We start from the raw sequence: 17,264 nt of genomic DNA, 5'->3' as shown, positions 1-17,264 counted from the left end.
CATTGCGTCTGCACGGAGCCTCTTCCAGCATATGCCACGGGCCTTGCACAACTTGGCATTTCAAATTTCCGTCATCTCATTCCGTGGAAAAATTGCAGCCCTGCCAGCTTTTCGGAGAGAAGAAAGGGTAAGGAAGGAGAAACCAGAGGAGACCCGGCTCCTCCGCAGTTTCTCTTCACCTTCCTCCAGTGTGCCGCCTCTCCTCTCCAGCACAGACCTCTGGCCATGCTGCTCCTGCCCGAGCCTTCGTCCACACAACAAAGTTATGTCGGTTTAATCAAAACCACTTTGAATCTGCTCTAGAGGAATTGGCACAAACCCTTCACGGGAGTGTGGTTAAATCGGTATAAATCTTACTGGTATCGACCCAGTCCACATCAGCGATGTACCGGCTTGCTTACACTAAAAATCAATACAAGTAGTTCCCACGTGCGTAGGACTTGCTGGATCGATTTTAACTTCAGGCTGGCGGGAGCGGGGCAGTCCTCTAGCACTGACAAGTCTTGGCAGCAGAGAGGAACCCCCAGCCCAGCAGCAGCACCGATTACAACCGAAAAATCCCGCTGGGGTCCTACGAGGGCTTAAGCTTTCGGTTTGATTTAATTCTGGTCCTGCCCAGAGGTCTGCCACAGCCCTGCAGTGTTTCCAGTCATCTGTCACAGAATTTACTGGGGGGTTGTACTTGGATAAAGATTTCAGATGTAGCCCTTTAGGAAAACCTGGCTGAATGCAATCCTTGGGCTGGCTATCATTAAGGGTGATTAAATCCTACACTCTGGCCGGAAAGCCTGGGCCACAAGGAGGTTAGAAAGTGTTGAAAGGGAACTGGACAGGCGTGTCTTCCCAGCTCCAGCTCATCAGCAGGAGACGGCTCATTGTAAACCCAAACCAGGCACGTTCCCTCTTCTGCGGCAGAGCGGTCGGGCTGGAACGAGGGAGGTTCAAGTGGAAACAGTCTCCTTTGATAAAACCTCAGATACCACAAATTCGGGGGGTGTTTAATCCAGGGCATCTGTCACGAGGATGGGGGGATTCTGCTAGTTGCAAAATGACGCTCTGAATCTGGGTTTCAAATGTCAAGGGCCTGATATTTTAGGGCAAGCAGATCCGGTGTTTCGGCATGGGCTGATGTCTCCATTTATTTTTATCGCTTATTTTTATCCTAGGGCTCCTTCACACTGTCCAGCGAACAGAAACCTCCTGCAGTAACTGCTCAGCTCTGGGGTAAGGGGTGGGTTAGCTCCTCATTGCCTTCTGCAGGGGGGCCGATGACAGTCGGGCTCTGCCACGGCAGGGTGCGAGGTCCTGTGAACGCTGAAGCAAGATGGAAAGATGCTAAAAGGACAGGGGGGAACAGGCTGGGCATGCAACAAGGCTGCTGCAAGGGTGTCACTCAACTTTCTGTGTCCAAACTGGTTTGCAGTGCACGGGGCTTGCTGTGCGGAGCTCAAGACCATCTCCATTTTAGGGAATGCAAGAGCTTGTCTCTCCCCGAGCAGGACAAGAAGTTGTCCCAGCTCTGTCCCCGGACACCACAGGGAGGAGACTTGGGGACACACAGCTTTGAAGGGCACAGGAATGCACTCACTTTCACAGATTTTCATGCCTGCGCTTCCCAGCTCTCCCAAAAATGACTGTGTGGCAGATGGCTCTGACGTGTAGCACACTCACACCCAGTAGATAAAAATATTCCCCAACAGATTCCCGGCAAGCGAACGTCAGTCACTGTTTCTCCAGAGCTGGCCATGGCTTCCTCTCCTCCCCGCTTCCCCATTGCGGGGGTGCGAAGAGGGTGCCCGGGCTGCGTCTCCCCAGTGGCCACCACGTGGCCCACCGGACCGATGCTGGCAGCTGGGCTGGCATCCTGAATCCACGCCGGCTCACCCGCCCCCGTTTCCACAGTCCAGCATCCCCAGGGACATGTCCCCATCCTCCCATCCCAGGTGGCCATATGTCTGGCTGCTACCAAGGAGGCTGGATGGCAGGATGGGACCCTGCATCTCCCTCACCCAGGCCTTTCTCGGTGTGAATTACAGCCATATGACGTTTAATTCTCCATCCGCACTCGCATAATCGTCCTACAGATGTGAAGGGGGGTGGGAGTGCACGGGGCGGGATGGGTGGAGGGGGAGCAGCAGTTGGAGGGCAGGGGAGAAGATGAATAGCATAATTCGGGGATGACAGAGGAAACAAGCCCACAAGTCATTCTTGCATTTCCATCCCTTCCAAGTGGCAATCCCTTGCTCAGCCCTCCCCCGAGTGCTCTGGGCTGTATTTACAGCAGGCATCACTGCCTGGGCTGCTTTTTTCCCCCTTTTAAGAGTTCGTTCAGTGCTGGTGCCAGCCTGGCACAGGGTGGGTGCTGGCAGGGCAGGGGCAGAGCGAGGTTTGTGGGTGCTGTGAGCAGTGGCACGGCCAGCCCACACGCTCCAGCCTGCCCGCTCGGGTTAGTCTCACCCGTTAAATGTGCAGTCTCCGGGTCCACAGATAAGCATGTCACCCAGCTGGGGGGTTCACAAAACCCCAGACCTGCAGAGATTAGGACCAGAAAAAGCTTCAGATACCTGATGCCTCCCTCTCTGGCCTGGCAGGACTGACCTCGAGCTGTCCTCTCCCTCTCTGTTCTCAAAATCCCTCCTCAATCAAGACTGCACAGCCTGTCCCAGCTACCGACTTGGGCTCTTATTGCACAAAAGCATTTCTTAATGGCTAACCTAAGCCTTCCTGGCCACGATTCAAGCCGGGTAGGTTTTTTTTCTCCTATCTCCTGTACATGGAGAAAACATACCCTGCTCTCGGCAGAGTGCGGAGCTCTCAGCACGTGTGGCCGGCACAGCACGGCTGGAGATGGCCCCAGTTGCTGTCGGTGGCCCTGCCAGCCGCGTGGCCTCAGTACCTGCAGACCTGGGGCAGAGGGGAACAACCCCAAGCGCTGTCTGGAGCCGCAGGAAATAATCTCCTAGCATGGAAAGGAGTGAGAGGGGGAGAGGCATGTTCAGAGCAGCGGATAACCCAGCCAGTTGGCACTGCTTAAAAATGAGTAATATCTACGTATTACCTGAACTCCTTTGTGCCAGCTAAAAACCCACAGAGCAGAGCCAGGGGAAGAGGGAGCCCGTTGCTCTGCAGTTGTCAGCAAGACCGTCCTGGTCCCCTCTGACGCCGGGCATCACCGCTGCTGGCAGTTGCTCCCTCTGGGCAGGAGGCTGGTTTCCACCGGCAGCGCAGGTGCTGTGCTGCAGGTCAAGCTGTGCTTGTTCAGGGATGGAGCCGCACCGTGATGGTCAGCAGAGAAGTCACAGTTTGTTTCTTAGAACTTGGAAAGATCAATGTGAGCTTGCCAGGGGGAGCTCCAGAGATCCTAATTACTGCATCCAGCACTTCATCTAGGGCCTTTCATTCCCCGCAAAGCGCTTCTACCTGGGCACCAATCCAGCAAGCACTTCATTTGTAGACATCTGCCTCGTTACGGCAGGGATGCGCATCAGCACCTTTGAGGATTTCGTTAGCGGAGGAGAGCAGAAGTGGCTAACCCCTTTAATATCACTGGGGACACAGGAGGCAAAATGGGTCAGAAGAGAGCAGGGGGAGCACCGGCTCTGAGCACGACTTGTCCCAGTCCTGTTCCATACAGGGCTTCAGTATCAATAAAATAAAGATAAATAAAAATAAATAATGATAAAATAATGATTTTTTTTTACCCCCAGGCACTCTCTTCATTCTGTTTAAAGGCTATTTCAAAAGAATTTGTAAACAGAGTGGAAAATGTGTGTACTTACACAGGTGAAAGGAAACAAAACCTGCTTAAAATGACCACTGCTGCGGGCAGGAGGTATTGGCAGTGCACACACCGCTCGCCCTCCGGCTCCCCGGGTTAGCTGGATGGGCTGATGCAGCTCCTCTCCCCGACAGTGCCATGCCGAAAACAAAACCCATGAAGGAGCAGCCCAGGAGAACGGGGTGCAGGATGAGTGCCGGCTCAAGTCCTGCTGCTTGAGGAGGACTCACTGGACTTTGCCTTGGACCGAAATGGTCCCAGCTCACGTCCCCATCCCAGGTGTGATGCCCATCAGAGGGTGCAATGTGGGTCCCGGAGGGTGCAGCCCTCCCCACTGTCCCAGCCCCTGAATGGACGAAGCAGGGCACCATCCATCCCACAGCAGGGATGCGCTGCGGGGCCGGGCACCGCTCCTCCATGAGAAGCACGGGCAGCCCTTGCCCGTGTCCCCCCAAATGGCAAACGCTCTGCGTTTCGCTCCATCCTCCCCGCCCGGCGACATGCGGGCTGCCAGACGCTCATGGTTATATCGGTGCTGCTTGCAATCCTTTTTTTTAATCTTCTTTTTTCATTCCCCTCCGCTCTCACCCCTCACCCCCCGTGGTTTAAAGTTTTCAAACGAAAATATGCGAGTTGTGACTTGCGGGTAGCGAGTCAGGGCTTGCGAGGAAAGCCGGGAGGGAGGAGGGAGGAAAAGAAAGAACAATCTGCTCCAAGTGCCAGCAATTGTTTTTATCCTTTCCAGATGAAGGAAAAAGATCATGTTATTTGTTCGGCATAAAGTTCCAGATTTTCAGGAATGAAATCTGAGAGCAACATGTCAACAGTCTGTCTTGAGAGCTGGGGTGGATGGCGGCCTTTGTGCTCCCAAACACCAGCAGGGCCGGTACGCTCGGCTGCGGAAAAAAAAGGCTCCATTCTCACACTCTGAAGTGGTGGCATTAGATATCAGCAAGATAATGGGCCCAGGGCCTAGCCCTATTTCTGCTCCCAACCGAACGGCCCCAGGCAGCTGGCTTTGATGTGCTCATTTATTTGCCTTTTCTTTTCACAGATGATATTTTTAACCGATATTGCGGTTTGGGCATAGATTGGAGAAAAAGAGGGGGAAAAAAAATGAAAGTCATTTTATTGCAATAGCTGATCAGGAGGGAAGAAAAGAAAAAAAACAGCCATTCGTTACCCTGCAGGTCTGTGTTTCCTGCTGTAAATCAGCCGGGACGCGGCAGTCTCGCAGCTGGAGGGAGATCCCGCATCAGCCAGCGCAAACCTCAAGGGCTGAGGCCAGCCGGTGCTAGGGGCTGTACAGCCCACGGCCCCGAGGCATTTGCACTTGAATCCCAGGGGAAAAGGAGGGAGATAGCGGGGTCAGGGAGGTGGCCAGTGGCGAGATTCAGCCGGGGCTGATTGATGTGCGGGGCGGCACGGGTGGTCCCGCGCCACAGGGCTGGGAGCGTGCCCCACACGAGATGGGGACGGCGGGAGCAGCCACTGCCCCTTTGATGTGCTGCCCCAGCCGTCCCCGCCATGGAGGTGCGGCGGGCTGCGTGGTGAGGCCGGCTGTCCCGCATGCTCCCGTCCCCTGGAAATCCAGCCCGTGGGCTGGGAGAGCCCATGGCCGCCAGCCACATCCAGGACAGAATGGGGGGAAACAAAAAAGGAGGGGGGGGGGGGGGAGAAAGGAGGAGAAGAAAGGACTTTTCTTGCTACCTCTTTCCACTATCCAGAGCCCACATGGGACCAATGCTCAGCATCCCCAGTGTGGAGGCTGGGAACTCCCCCAGGATGACCAGCATGGGGCTGGGCACAGCCCCACGTCCCCTTCCCCTGGGGAGTAACTTGCGGGGGGGGGTGATGGAAAATAGCAGCCGCATAGCCCTTCCCTGGGGGACATGGCATCCCACTGGCTGTTACATCCATGATTTGAACCTCCTTGGCTCCACCTCAGCCCAAAACAGCAGGTCCAGGGATGTCACCTCTGTGCTGCACTCATGCCTTGCTTCTGAAACTGCCTGCGTGCAAAACCACCATCTCTCCTCCTGGCAGCACGCTCACCGTCCTGTCCTCCCCAAAACAACCAGCCTCCGCAGAGCCCGTGGTACGGATGCTCACCACAGGCTCTTGTACAAGGGGAAAAAAACCATTCAGCAGGTTTTGGTATTAATGGCCAAGCAAAAGTTCCCCATGGAAAATTTCATTCTGACTCACAACATCTTTGTTTCGGTTGAGAAAGCGAAGAATCAGGTAGCTGTTTGCTCGCTCCTGTTCTGCGACACAGGTCTGAAAGTAACCATCAGCGGTGCTGAGCTCTTGCAATTTAGGTTTCACAATACTTAATGTAAGAAGTGCCCTGCACTTGAAATTGTTGTCTCAGCTCTTTAAAGAGGGTGGGCTTTTTTTCAAGTCCCACGGCTGCACTGGGAAAACTGAAAACTCACACCCAAAACATGCAAAACCAGATGGCAGGAATGGAACTCCAAATTAATTATTTAATAATTTAAAAATTCTTTTAAATTTAATTTGGTTTCTAAGGCAGGCCTGGCTGCCTCAGAGCCTCATTCACCAGCTTGTACGCTGCTGGGATGATGATACCGTGACATTTACAATGACACCGGCTCCTGTGGGTGGTTTTTTCCAGAGCCCGTAAGCCGGCACACATATCCCAGAGACACAGCCACGCTCCTGATCACTTAAGCCACATCTCGACTGCAGGACCCGGCGCAGGATGGACTCCTCCATCGCTGGGACATGGTGCAGCCGCTGCCTGTGTCTCGCCAGAGATGGGCTGTGCAGACAGGAGGCTCGGCTTGGACCCTGGAGGCAAGCTGTCCGTCCCCCCTTACCCCCCACTGTGTCCCACCTCTCCTTCTGGCTGTGTCCCTTCCTCTCCATCCCCAGCCCAGCAAGCTTGCCCTCCTCTCCGCAGCATGCCCAGCTTGCAGCTGGATGGGCAAAGGGTGCCCGGAGGCAGCCTGCTCCCAAAACAGGCTCACCGAAGATGAGGTGAAGCAGGGCTGCTTTGCCGGCTGCCCCTCCTGCCTCAGCACCCTCCCGTTGTTTGGAGCAATGAGCCATTTCCCCATGAAAGATGCCCTCCATGATAGCAACACTGGGGCTGGGGGATGTTCTCAGCCCTCAACAGAAGCGTGCTTCAAAAGCAAGAGCATCTGGCCTCACTCAGAGGGGCACTTTCAAGTGGAAAAAATATAAAAATGAAAGTTTTAATTAGCCTGGAAATCAGTGTTGGTGCGTACCTGCCCAGGGCGCCATGGAAGGGAGGAAGGAGGCTGATAGGAAAGCAAGCACTGAAAAATGACAGGGGGTGAAGCGTTAGCACCTTCCACACTAGGTGAGCACCTCAGTGCTCATCACACTTGGGAACACCAAGCAAATTAATTTTTATTTAACACTTTGGCTAACTGTGACTACTTCGGGATGAAGCACCATGAACTACAGAAATCCCTTGGCCAAACGCTCCCCAGGGACGAGCAGCACTTGCGGTGGAGACCTCCTGAAAGGAGCAGAGCAGGTTTGGCCAGACTGACGTGGAGGAAGCATCCCCTCATCCTTCCTGCGTGCACCAGGCACCCTCCGAAAAACACACTGGCAATGGCTCCCTCTGACCTTTCTTTGCACCCCAGGTAGCACCGATTTTATTGCCTGAGCCACGGCTGCCCCTGCTTACACAGCCGGCTCTCCCTTGGCTTTCACAGCGATAACGGGAACAAGGCGGGGGGGTCAAGAGCGAGTCCCTCACCGGCAGCCCAGAGCCCGGCCAGGCGCGCCTGGCAGCCCTGCAAACCATCCGCACACCCATCCCACACTGTCAGGAATAAGATCAAGAGCAAACAGCAGAGTGTTTAACCAAAATGCCATGTGAGGCTGTGTAAAAGAGGTGGTAAAAGCCATCTCAACAGCGGCTGGGGAATCCACTTATCCCTCAGTCAGTGGACAGAGGAACATGAGGACTTTGAGTTACTCCTTTAGAGATTGCATTAGCAGGTCAAGGTCACAATGACCAGGGGCTTCTGCCAGACAGTTGCCAGAGGTGGAGTCTGGCAGCCCATCAGGCAGTGGGATCAATCAGTCTCCTTAAAAATAATTAAATGATCTATATCTTGCCTAAAATGATCATTCTTTAAAGGCTGTAAAAAAAAGTTTCAGGCAAGCAGCACAGGAACCGCACAGAGGTTTGAGTGAGCGTGCAGGATGAGCTACAGAGCAGTTATTACTATTATTGTTATTATTATTATTATTATTACGGTTATTATTATCATGCCATCACATATTCTTTTCCTCCCCAGGAGTGACTGTTGTGGCGGTCTCTGCAGAGGGAGGCGACACTGATGCCATCTGACAGCCACACACAGAGCAGCTCGGGGTCCCCTCCCTCCCTCGGTGCTCGCACTCTACCTGCACCCTGTGCTGAGACCTCCCAATGGGCTCCTGCTTCTCCCTCACCCCCTGCTCTGCCCCCCAAAACTGGGGACATCAGCTCGTGCCACCCGCGGCAGCCACTGCCATCTCCCCGCTGCGTCTGGCACCTGCACCCCTCTGAGCGGTGACCCCGCAGGGACATGAAGCCCCGGCTTCAGTGGGCTTCTCCATTTGTCCCTGGCAAAGACATAAATTATTAGTGGTGAAATCCTTCAGCCTCGTGACACAGCAACAGCATGATGGCAAGCGGGAAGCCCAGCAATAGTTTCCCCTTGAGCATCGCCGCAGAGCTGGAGCTGGGGCGCTGGCGACAAGACGTTGCCTCCACTTTTCTGCCCTTTTTTTTTTTGCCCCCCCTTTTTTTTATACTTCTTTTTTCAACTTCTTTTTTTTTTGCACTCACACATTCGGTGTCTGCAGGGCGGTTTCCGTAAACGCGGCACAGCTTATATAATACTAAATAAAGCAGCATGCAAATCCCATCCCCACATTCGCAGTCCACAGACATGTAGTGTTTAAAAGGTGCAAGACCCACGTCTCTATTTATTCTTTCACCAGCAGATACACGGCTGCTAAACATTTGTCTCCAAGCTGTGGGACGCAGCTACCCTGCACAGCTCGGCTCATTTCCCCGTCCGGTCTTTCTGCCTGAGCGCCCGGGTCTGAAGGCAATCCCTGTTATGCCGATGAAGATTTTCCTTCCCAAAGCAGCCTTTCACATGGACACCTGGGCTGCTTTTTTCCCAGAAAACATTGTTTTTCCTTCAAATGGGAACAAATACACCCAATACCGGGAATTTTGCTAGATAGAGTCCAGATGACAAGTTCTCAGAAAACGCTGTCAGCTGCTGAGATTCAGCTTCAAGAGGCATCATCCAATGTTAACCGCAAACAACAGGGGCAACAAAATGCCTGGCGGATCTTGAAGTGACACGAGATGCCTGCGCTCCACAACAAACCTGTTTCACACCACGGGAAAGGTCACCACTTTAATCCACTTCTGGGTGGAATGTACACAAACGTCATTCTTCTTAACATCTGTAATTAAACAGCCTCTTGCTTTGCTATCCAGCCCGTGTTTATTTTCCCATTTGCTAACATGGTGGATGGTAATATGACACTGAAGGGATACAGGCTGCTGCAGGCAGGCTTTCGACTTCTTTTTAGTGATTTGCCTGCAGAGAACTGGATGTGAAGGGTGATGGTGCTGCTCGCAGCCAGCAGTGATTTCCTTTCTGGATGTGCAGCATCCTTGCGTGCTGAAATAATAACAGCAAAGAGGACAGCGAAAGCAAACAAAAACTGCTGGCAGAGATCCCCAAACGCGTTGACTCATTGCAAGCAGTTGTTGAGGTCTCTGCTGGGCTCCTATGAGGCAGGAGACAGCCACTAAACTGGGAGGTTGAGGCTAGGTCTGTGCTTGTGCTGTGGAAAAGTTTGGTTTTCAACACTGGTAATGTGCTGGAGCATTTGGGAGAAGCCTTCTGTGTCCCTGTGGCCACCAAGGAGCATCTGAAATAACCCTGAAGAGTCCCTAACGGGGCCCTTCCTTTCCCTCAAAGTGCTCTCGGGTACCAGCCCCAGCTCCCACCCCACTGCATGGCACCCAGGAGGAAAAAACCCACAGGAGCAAGCATTTTTTTTTTCTTCTCCAAACCTTTTGGGCTGCAGGGCTGGCACACGCTTTGCGGGGAGCCTCGCTGGGAGCCGGGTGCGACGGCTTTCACAGGAACGGCGTTAGCTGTCAGGAAGGGCGGTGGGATATGGCGCTTTGCAGCCCATGGATGTGTACTTCAGATCCTAGCATGCTCTCAGCAAAACAACACCAAGATGTTTATTTTCAAAAGGATACAATGTTTGACAAAATAAACTATATTTGATTAATACTGACTGCTTTTCTGGTTTTTTTTTTTGAAGGCAGTAAATTCGTTGATTGTATAAACATGGCAGGGCTGCTTCATCTGCCTATATCAAAATTTTAGTTAGCTCATCTCCGGGGAATGTCCTTCAGTAACATTTTGACAAGCTTATTTAGGGGGTTGTTTGTGGGTTTGGGTTGTTTTTTTTCCCAGTTTTACTTCTTAGTGAGGTCTCCCATGAACAAGTCGCAGGCTGGAGCTGAACAAAACCCACCGCTTGTCTTCACATGGAGAGTTTCACTGTGTCCCTAATAGAAAGCCCCAATTCCCACGCTAAGGACCAGTGAACATCCTCCAACATGATGGTTTCACCTTATTCCCCTCTGGCTGCAGATTTCATCCCCCTGACACCTCCATACCTGGCTCCTTGCTAAGGGAACAAATAATGCACAAGGAGGATTTGTGATTTTGCTGATGCCCAGCTGAGTCACCCCCAGCTGCAGAGCTCACACTGGAAAATCTCTGGGTTTCTGGGAACGGACACCTGCTTCTGGGGTGTGTGGCTCATGATCTGGTAAAGCTTTAGCAGCATTTGTCAATCATTAAGCTGCGGTGTTGCTGGAAAGGTCAGGGAAATTCCCACCAAGGCACCCAAGGGTTTGGGAACCAAATGATGTTTCTGAGCTGCTTTAGCTTAGGTGAGGGCAGGACTTGTCCAGTGGACTTGGCCATGGCTGGTCCCACCACCGAGCTACGTGCTCCGAGGTTGGAAGGAGGCGTCTCAGCAGCACACGTGGCTCCGTTTTGAGCATTTTGTGGTCTTTGTGTGGTTTCCTGTGTTTTGAGACTTATGCAACATCCCATGTCTGGTCCCCACCAGCAGCCTGCTCGTCCCCCTGCTCCCCGTGCCTCTTCCACCCTGGGACTGCCCCCACCACCACCTCCTGCACGGCTGCGAAGGACTCACCGTGGACCAGCAGCTGCCGAGAAAGCAGGGCAGGAGGCAGTGCAAGGCGGTCACCTCCTCCCCTCCCGACACAGCAGTCCCCAGCTTGCCACCTCGCCAGGACCCTGGCCTGTGCCCCAATCGAGCACCCTCGGAGGCCGAGAAGCAGCTGGGAACTGCCCTTTCGGTTGGTGGCATCTCCCTTGCCGTAGCCATAGCTCAGCATGCACTGGTTTTGACTCAAAAGCACATCAAAACACCTGACAGCATGGGATTACACGTGTCCCCCTTATGCAAACCCGCAGGAACACCCCCACGTCCAGCTGCCACATTTGCAGACACGGCTGGTGCCCTCTGCATCCTTCATGCAAGGGGGATTTTGTTTCGGTTGGAAGCCCCAGTGAATCCAGTCCCATATCCCCGCTGGGTCGCCGCTCCAGAGTGCTTGAGGGCTTTGCTTATGGAGATGAACAAGCAATTCTGAAAAACTCCCTGAAAAACAAAACCAAGCCACTCTAGATTTCACTTCCCAAAACAGCACGAGCCGTAAGCACCAGCTGTTTCTAGCAGCTGTTAAGTGCGTTAGATTATACCATTCCAGCACTAAACTATTAGTCAATTGATTAATGAACTGGGACTTCCCATCCAACAAAAATATTTTGGTTTTAAATTATAATTTGATGCATGGTTAGTACAGAAATACATTACACATGCTAAGCACATGTTTGCTCATCACCACCCTCAGACACAGGGAAAGGTGCCGGCTTTGCCACCTTTTGAAGGCTGCCTGCAAACCCACCCAGAGATGCAATGGTGTGATGCTGCTCACTCCTGCCCCGCGCAGGGGTTGTGCATGGCGGCTGCAGGCTCCTGGCCACCCCGCTGCTGCCACCGGAGCTTAACGAGAGCTGCAAAACCGGCCAGGAAGCGTTAAGGTTAACTGGCAGAGGGTAAGGGCTTAACCACCTGAGACTGGAAACCTTCTCCAAGGTTGCTGGGCCTTTAGCCGGTGCCGGCACAAGGCGACGAGCCCACAAGGCACCGTCAGGACACAGTGCTGGCAGACGGAGGGCAGCCATGCTGCACTGATGAGCCTGTGGCTCTGCACGGGGAGACTCGGGGATCAGTCAGCAACAGCTTGGGACTGGCTCTGGGTTTCACCGCAGGGTTAGAAATTATCTAGAAAAGGGTTTTTTCCTTTTTTTTTTTTTCCCAGAAGCACCTCCATGACATAAACCCCTCTGTTCAGCTGCTTTTCCCACTGGCAGAAAACCAGACAGGTATTTACTCTGGCCAGAAGCCTCGCTGGCTGGACGTGGCCACCACCGGCGCCAGAGCCACATCGCCACGTTATCACGGCACTGTGAGCGCAGCCAAGATGCTGCCCCAGCACCTACCATCAGCTCAAGCCCCACACCTCCTCAACTCATATAAATATATTATCATATATATTTATATGTATACTCATTACTAATATATATAATAATAATAATAATGAAAAATTGAAATAATCTCAACTATGTGTTAGCGGTTAAACCTGCGAGCCCTCGGACAAGGCGTGGAGCTCCAGGTACACATGCACAGGGGAGGTGACAGTGCCCATCTCCTGATGGAGACATCCCATCCCGTGGCAACACAGGTCACAGTAAGCAGAGATGGTGTGGAGAAACAAACAGGGAATAATTATTCCTTATTTCTCACAACCTGGGAATGAAACACTGCCCAAAACTGAACGCCAGCTTTACTCCACCTTGGTGGCCAGGGCATCCCTTGCAAAACCCCTGTTAAAACATGCACACAAACCCACTGCAGGGTAAAATTCAACAGCTTCTTTTCAAGTTATAATGTGTTATTTTATAAACTTGGCAGGTAGCGGGCTCAAAGGCTGGGTTTTGTGATCTCTTATCATAACAAAGTCTCAAACAAGCATAGCTTTGCTAAACAGCGTGTGCGTGCAATGGGAAACCGGGCTCAGTGTGCTACAGAGGGGTCTTCCGCTGAGAAGCATCAGCGTCGCACTGTGGTGATGCAGAGTGGGAAAATCTGGCAGGCTTTGGGACACACACAGCAAGGGACAGCCCACGCCATCTCTCTAAGAGAGGAAGCAAGCGTGCTGGACTTGCACTGCAGAAAAGCCAGTGCCACCATCCCGTCCTGCTGCTTATCTAAGAAAGGAGCAGCACACAGAATATTTGTGACATATTAGAGGAGAGAATGTCCCTGTGCTGGTACCAGCGATATCTGGTGAGGCAGAGGCAGCACATCATCTCCGAACAAACCCAGTGGCCTGCTCCCACCCCCAGTGCTCCAGGGGGATGAAAGGAAATGATCAGAAGGGAAGAAGTGATAGGAGTTCAAGTGGCGCTCATAAAATATTCCCTTTGGTGGAGCAGAGGCTCATGGGCACATCCAGCTGTGGTGCAGAGAGCAGGGATGATGGGGAGAGCCAGGTCAACGCAAGAGCGAAGCAGCAGGAGGGTGAAGAAATGCCTCGGCCAGAGGCTCTCCCCTGCGTCACCCCCATGCACCGGGACCCCTTCAACCCGAGGGCTCCCCAGCAAGCGGCGATCCTGAGAGACGGGGAGGACTGCAATTTGGTTTGTGAACAAATACGCACATACAAATACGCGTCACACCGGCATGGATGTAAAAATTCAGCATGTACAGGAATGCTGGATGGCACCAGCGCTGCCCAAACATCCCCAGCGCTCACCCCGATGCGGATGGGACATGAGGGGCCTGAAACGCAGGGGATAGCTCTCCAACCGTTAACCAGCGGGTCACGCCAGGACTTAGCCCAGATCCGCTCCTCTCCATCAGGAGCAGTGGATTGGGAGTTAACATCCCCAGGCAGAGGAGTGGGGTGAGCAGCCAGCTCTCCCTCTGCCAGGGCTCCTGAAGCACTTCACGCAGCCCCAACGCTTCAAATCAGGGTCAGCCAGATCAGCCCCACCACTTAGACTGGGCAAAGTTTCCACTCTCCAAACCGTCTGATTACATGGTTCGGATTTATCTACTTTCTCCGAAACATAAAGTTGCTTTTAAAAAGGTCTGAGGCACACAAATATTTAAAGCACGCACGTGCGCGTGAGTGTGTGCATGCACGTGTACGTGCACACACTGCAGGTTAAGATACTGCGGATATAATCACTCTAGTAAAAGCAGCATCTTAAACAGAAATAAGTAACCATTTTGGCCAGGAACCAAACCAAACCAAACACTCCCTGGCCTCAGCCCATCCGTTTAATCAGACTAAGCCAAGCCTATCCGTGGTGCCCCCGAGCTGGGCACTGTTGGCCTTTCCAGGCTGCCCACTGCAGGAACAAGGCAGAGCGTTGCCTCGCACACATGGGAGGCTACTTCCAGTGCACCATTTAGAGAGCAACCAATCTTTATTTTAGAGATAGCTGAAGTAAAGTAACATGCAAAGAAACACGTAAGAGTCTCATCTGCCTCGGGCTCCTGCAAATCCTTTTCTTTTCCTCCCTCGTAGCACAATGCGTTGGATGCCCGTTATTCATCCCGGTAAAGCACGGCATGTACATCCACACCGTCTGTCCTTTGGCTGGAGCTGTGTTTGCAGATTTCCTGTGGGAAAGGAGGTGCTTTGCTTCTGAAGAATAAAACCAGGACATTGCTTGGGCCACTGGGATGCTGGTGGGGACCAGCCACCTGCACTGAAGGGCTTTGCAGGACCTGGCTGGGAGGCGAGCAGCAAAATCACCTGCAACTTGCCACAATGCAAGTGTGCTTCGTGCCCACGGGAGCACGTCTCCGCAATCCCGGTGCATGACAATTCCTCTTCCGCAGCATCTTTCCTTCTGCCGTATGTCTGACCTTCTCTCTCCCCTGTCTTCACACACCCTCTGTATTATGTGCCTGGCTAGATTCCTAGGGGTGAGCCTCGAATTTGGAGCAAGTACAAAAACTGCCTGAACTACAGACAAAATATGTATTAAGTCAACTAGGATCAGGGGTCTGAAATTTGCTGAGAGTATTTCATAAATTGTAGGTGTTCTGTACCCCATGCACGTTTGAACAACTCAAGATGAAATATGGTCTTCAACTTAACAGCAAGGGAGACCTCAGTCTTCAAAAACTGCGAGGAACACAATTTAATATGAACCTTCTTATATTAAACAGGATTATCTTTAAAAAGCACTGTTACATATTTACTAGTTTACCATGAACAAACCCTTTTTTAGGGTTTTTTTTTGTGTGAAGATACCATATTCTTTTATAAAACCGACTCAAGTCATTTGCCCTGTCTTTGGAAATGTGCATATATTTCAGAAGAGGTTCCAAATGTCTTCCTCATTAAAAAAAGGCATGGAGAGACATTGAGCAATGCCGCCGGCACTGTTCACGGCCAGTGGCCCAGCAGCAGTGGCAGGACCAGGGCAACGGCAGCAGCAGGGCCGGGGCGGGGGGCCGCGCTCCCGGGGTCACTGCTGGGGACTGCGGCGCTGTCTTTGCTTTGCTGGTTCAGCAGCTGCTTGTTTGCAGAGGTGTCGTCCATATCCAGGTCGTACGCCAGCTCTGAAAGCAGAAGGAGAGAGGTGGTTAGTAACAGGCGGTGCGTGCCGGCATCTTGACGCACGGCACATCCAGCCCCCACCAGCACCAGGGTCCCCGGGGCAGCCCGTGCCGGCAGCTGGGGACAGCCGGGTCCGAGTGCGGTTGAAGGCATCATGGCAGGGGTGGATGGGCCAGAAGAGCTTAGCAAACATCTTGTCAGTCCTGCACCCAGCCCCGGTCCCAGAGTACCTCCCAGTACCCTACACCGAACCTTATGCTTGGAAAGACCAAAAAAATCACAACTATAAGGTGCCCCAGTAAGAAAACAAAAGAGATAAGGGGATCTGGCTTACTGGAGAGCTACTCCCAAAGAAAATCAGCTGAGCTTCGGAGCGGGTGTTTAGCAATGCAAATTGTGCCTGCTTCCCAGATACCACAAGGATGCGTGCAGGAGTGAGGAAATCCAGGAGAGCACAAATAGTTCCCCTGAACCCAGAGCAAGCATAAGGCCTTGCTCACCGAATACCTCCTGGTTGGAGGACCTGAGGAGCTCTGCATTTCTGCAGTCTTATGTTAAGTGTGTGCAAAATATGCTCCTTACAGCACTTACAACACATCCATCCCATCCCCTGTCCACCTCATCAAAGCACTGGAGAGCGAGGAATGTGAATGGATCACACACCCCGGGCATGCTGGTGTTGCAACATGGGGACTTTGAGATGAAGCATATGGGAGCTCCAACCCAAGAAAATGCCCAGGATAGAAGTTTTGATAGTCCTGGCAGAGGAACATGACATTAACGAGGGAAAAGCTTGTGGCAACCCATCACTGGCTGCAAAGGACCTGCTGAGCAGTAAGTCACAGTCACCCTTGTCTCCCTGGGACAGGGAGGAATAAAAAAGTCCAAATAGACAATGTGGAAAGGCAAGAAACCAGCAATTCTCCGGGCCAAGAACAAAAAGCAAAAGGTGTTTTAAGATGCCATTAGCCAGATCCACCTGGGGCGTTTGTACCTGCTGAGCATCTGGACCGAGAGGGTGCACCCATGCTTGACTCAAGGCAATGGGTTCCTCGCTCCCCTTCTCGTGCTGCTGCCATCTCCTTCTGGGATCCAGGTTTCTTGCCCGGATGGGAATCAGTTAAGCCTGTCCATCTCATCCCCAGAGCCTGGCCTTTGGAAGCAGAGGAAGCTGGTGGTTTCCATCAGAAGAGACCGTGGCTCAAGCCTTTCACAAGCCCTCATGGATTACCAGCATACTGACAGGTTTGGATCATCCCACCCCACCCCTGAGAAAGAATCCAAGAGGCTGAATAAACACTCTAGCTAAAAAATGCCGCATCAATCCAATGAGCACCACTGCCAAGGCAAACAGGCAGTATTTCTTAATCAAAAATACCTAAACACTGAAAAACAAAAGCCTAACGACGTTAACATGACAAGTGAGTCAGCCCAGACCATCAAAGAGGGTCAGAAATGGCTGAAAGGGAGCAGATATCCAGGCGCACAAAGGGCCAGGTGCAAGCAAAACCTGCCTGCTAAACTCTGACTTCTCCAGGAGATTCCCACAGATATTGCGATGTCTCTTCTCCACAACTCCCCTGCTTTTCTTCTTAAGAGTACAGATACGCTGCTGTGCTCCGGAGCTGCACACCAACGGGCAGAGCAGGAAAAGGTGCCACCCTGAAAGGGGTGCACCAGGAGGCCACCTCTGCCCATCCTGTGCTG

At 52.6% G+C, this 17,264-nt stretch overlaps 1 protein-coding gene across 1 annotated transcript in view; it reads right to left on the bottom strand.

The window, feature by feature from the left end:
- Window positions 1-14,400: 14,400 nt before the first annotated feature.
- Window positions 14,401-17,264, bottom strand: part of GPC3 (glypican 3) — a 157,714-nt gene continuing 154,850 nt past the window's right edge. Inside the window, exon 8 of the mRNA XM_050901495.1 lies at window positions 14,401-15,559. Coding sequence (XP_050757452.1) covers window positions 15,384-15,559 — 176 coding nt within the window. The 3' untranslated portion in view covers window positions 14,401-15,383. The remainder of the gene's footprint in view (window positions 15,560-17,264) is intronic.

Source organism: Gymnogyps californianus, chromosome 9, assembly GCF_018139145.2.
Source record: "Gymnogyps californianus isolate 813 chromosome 9, ASM1813914v2, whole genome shotgun sequence".
NCBI classification, from domain to species: domain Eukaryota; kingdom Metazoa; phylum Chordata; class Aves; order Accipitriformes; family Cathartidae; genus Gymnogyps; species Gymnogyps californianus.
Note: the sequence above shows the minus strand (reverse complement) of the source record. Positions and strands in the feature narration are given on the sequence as shown.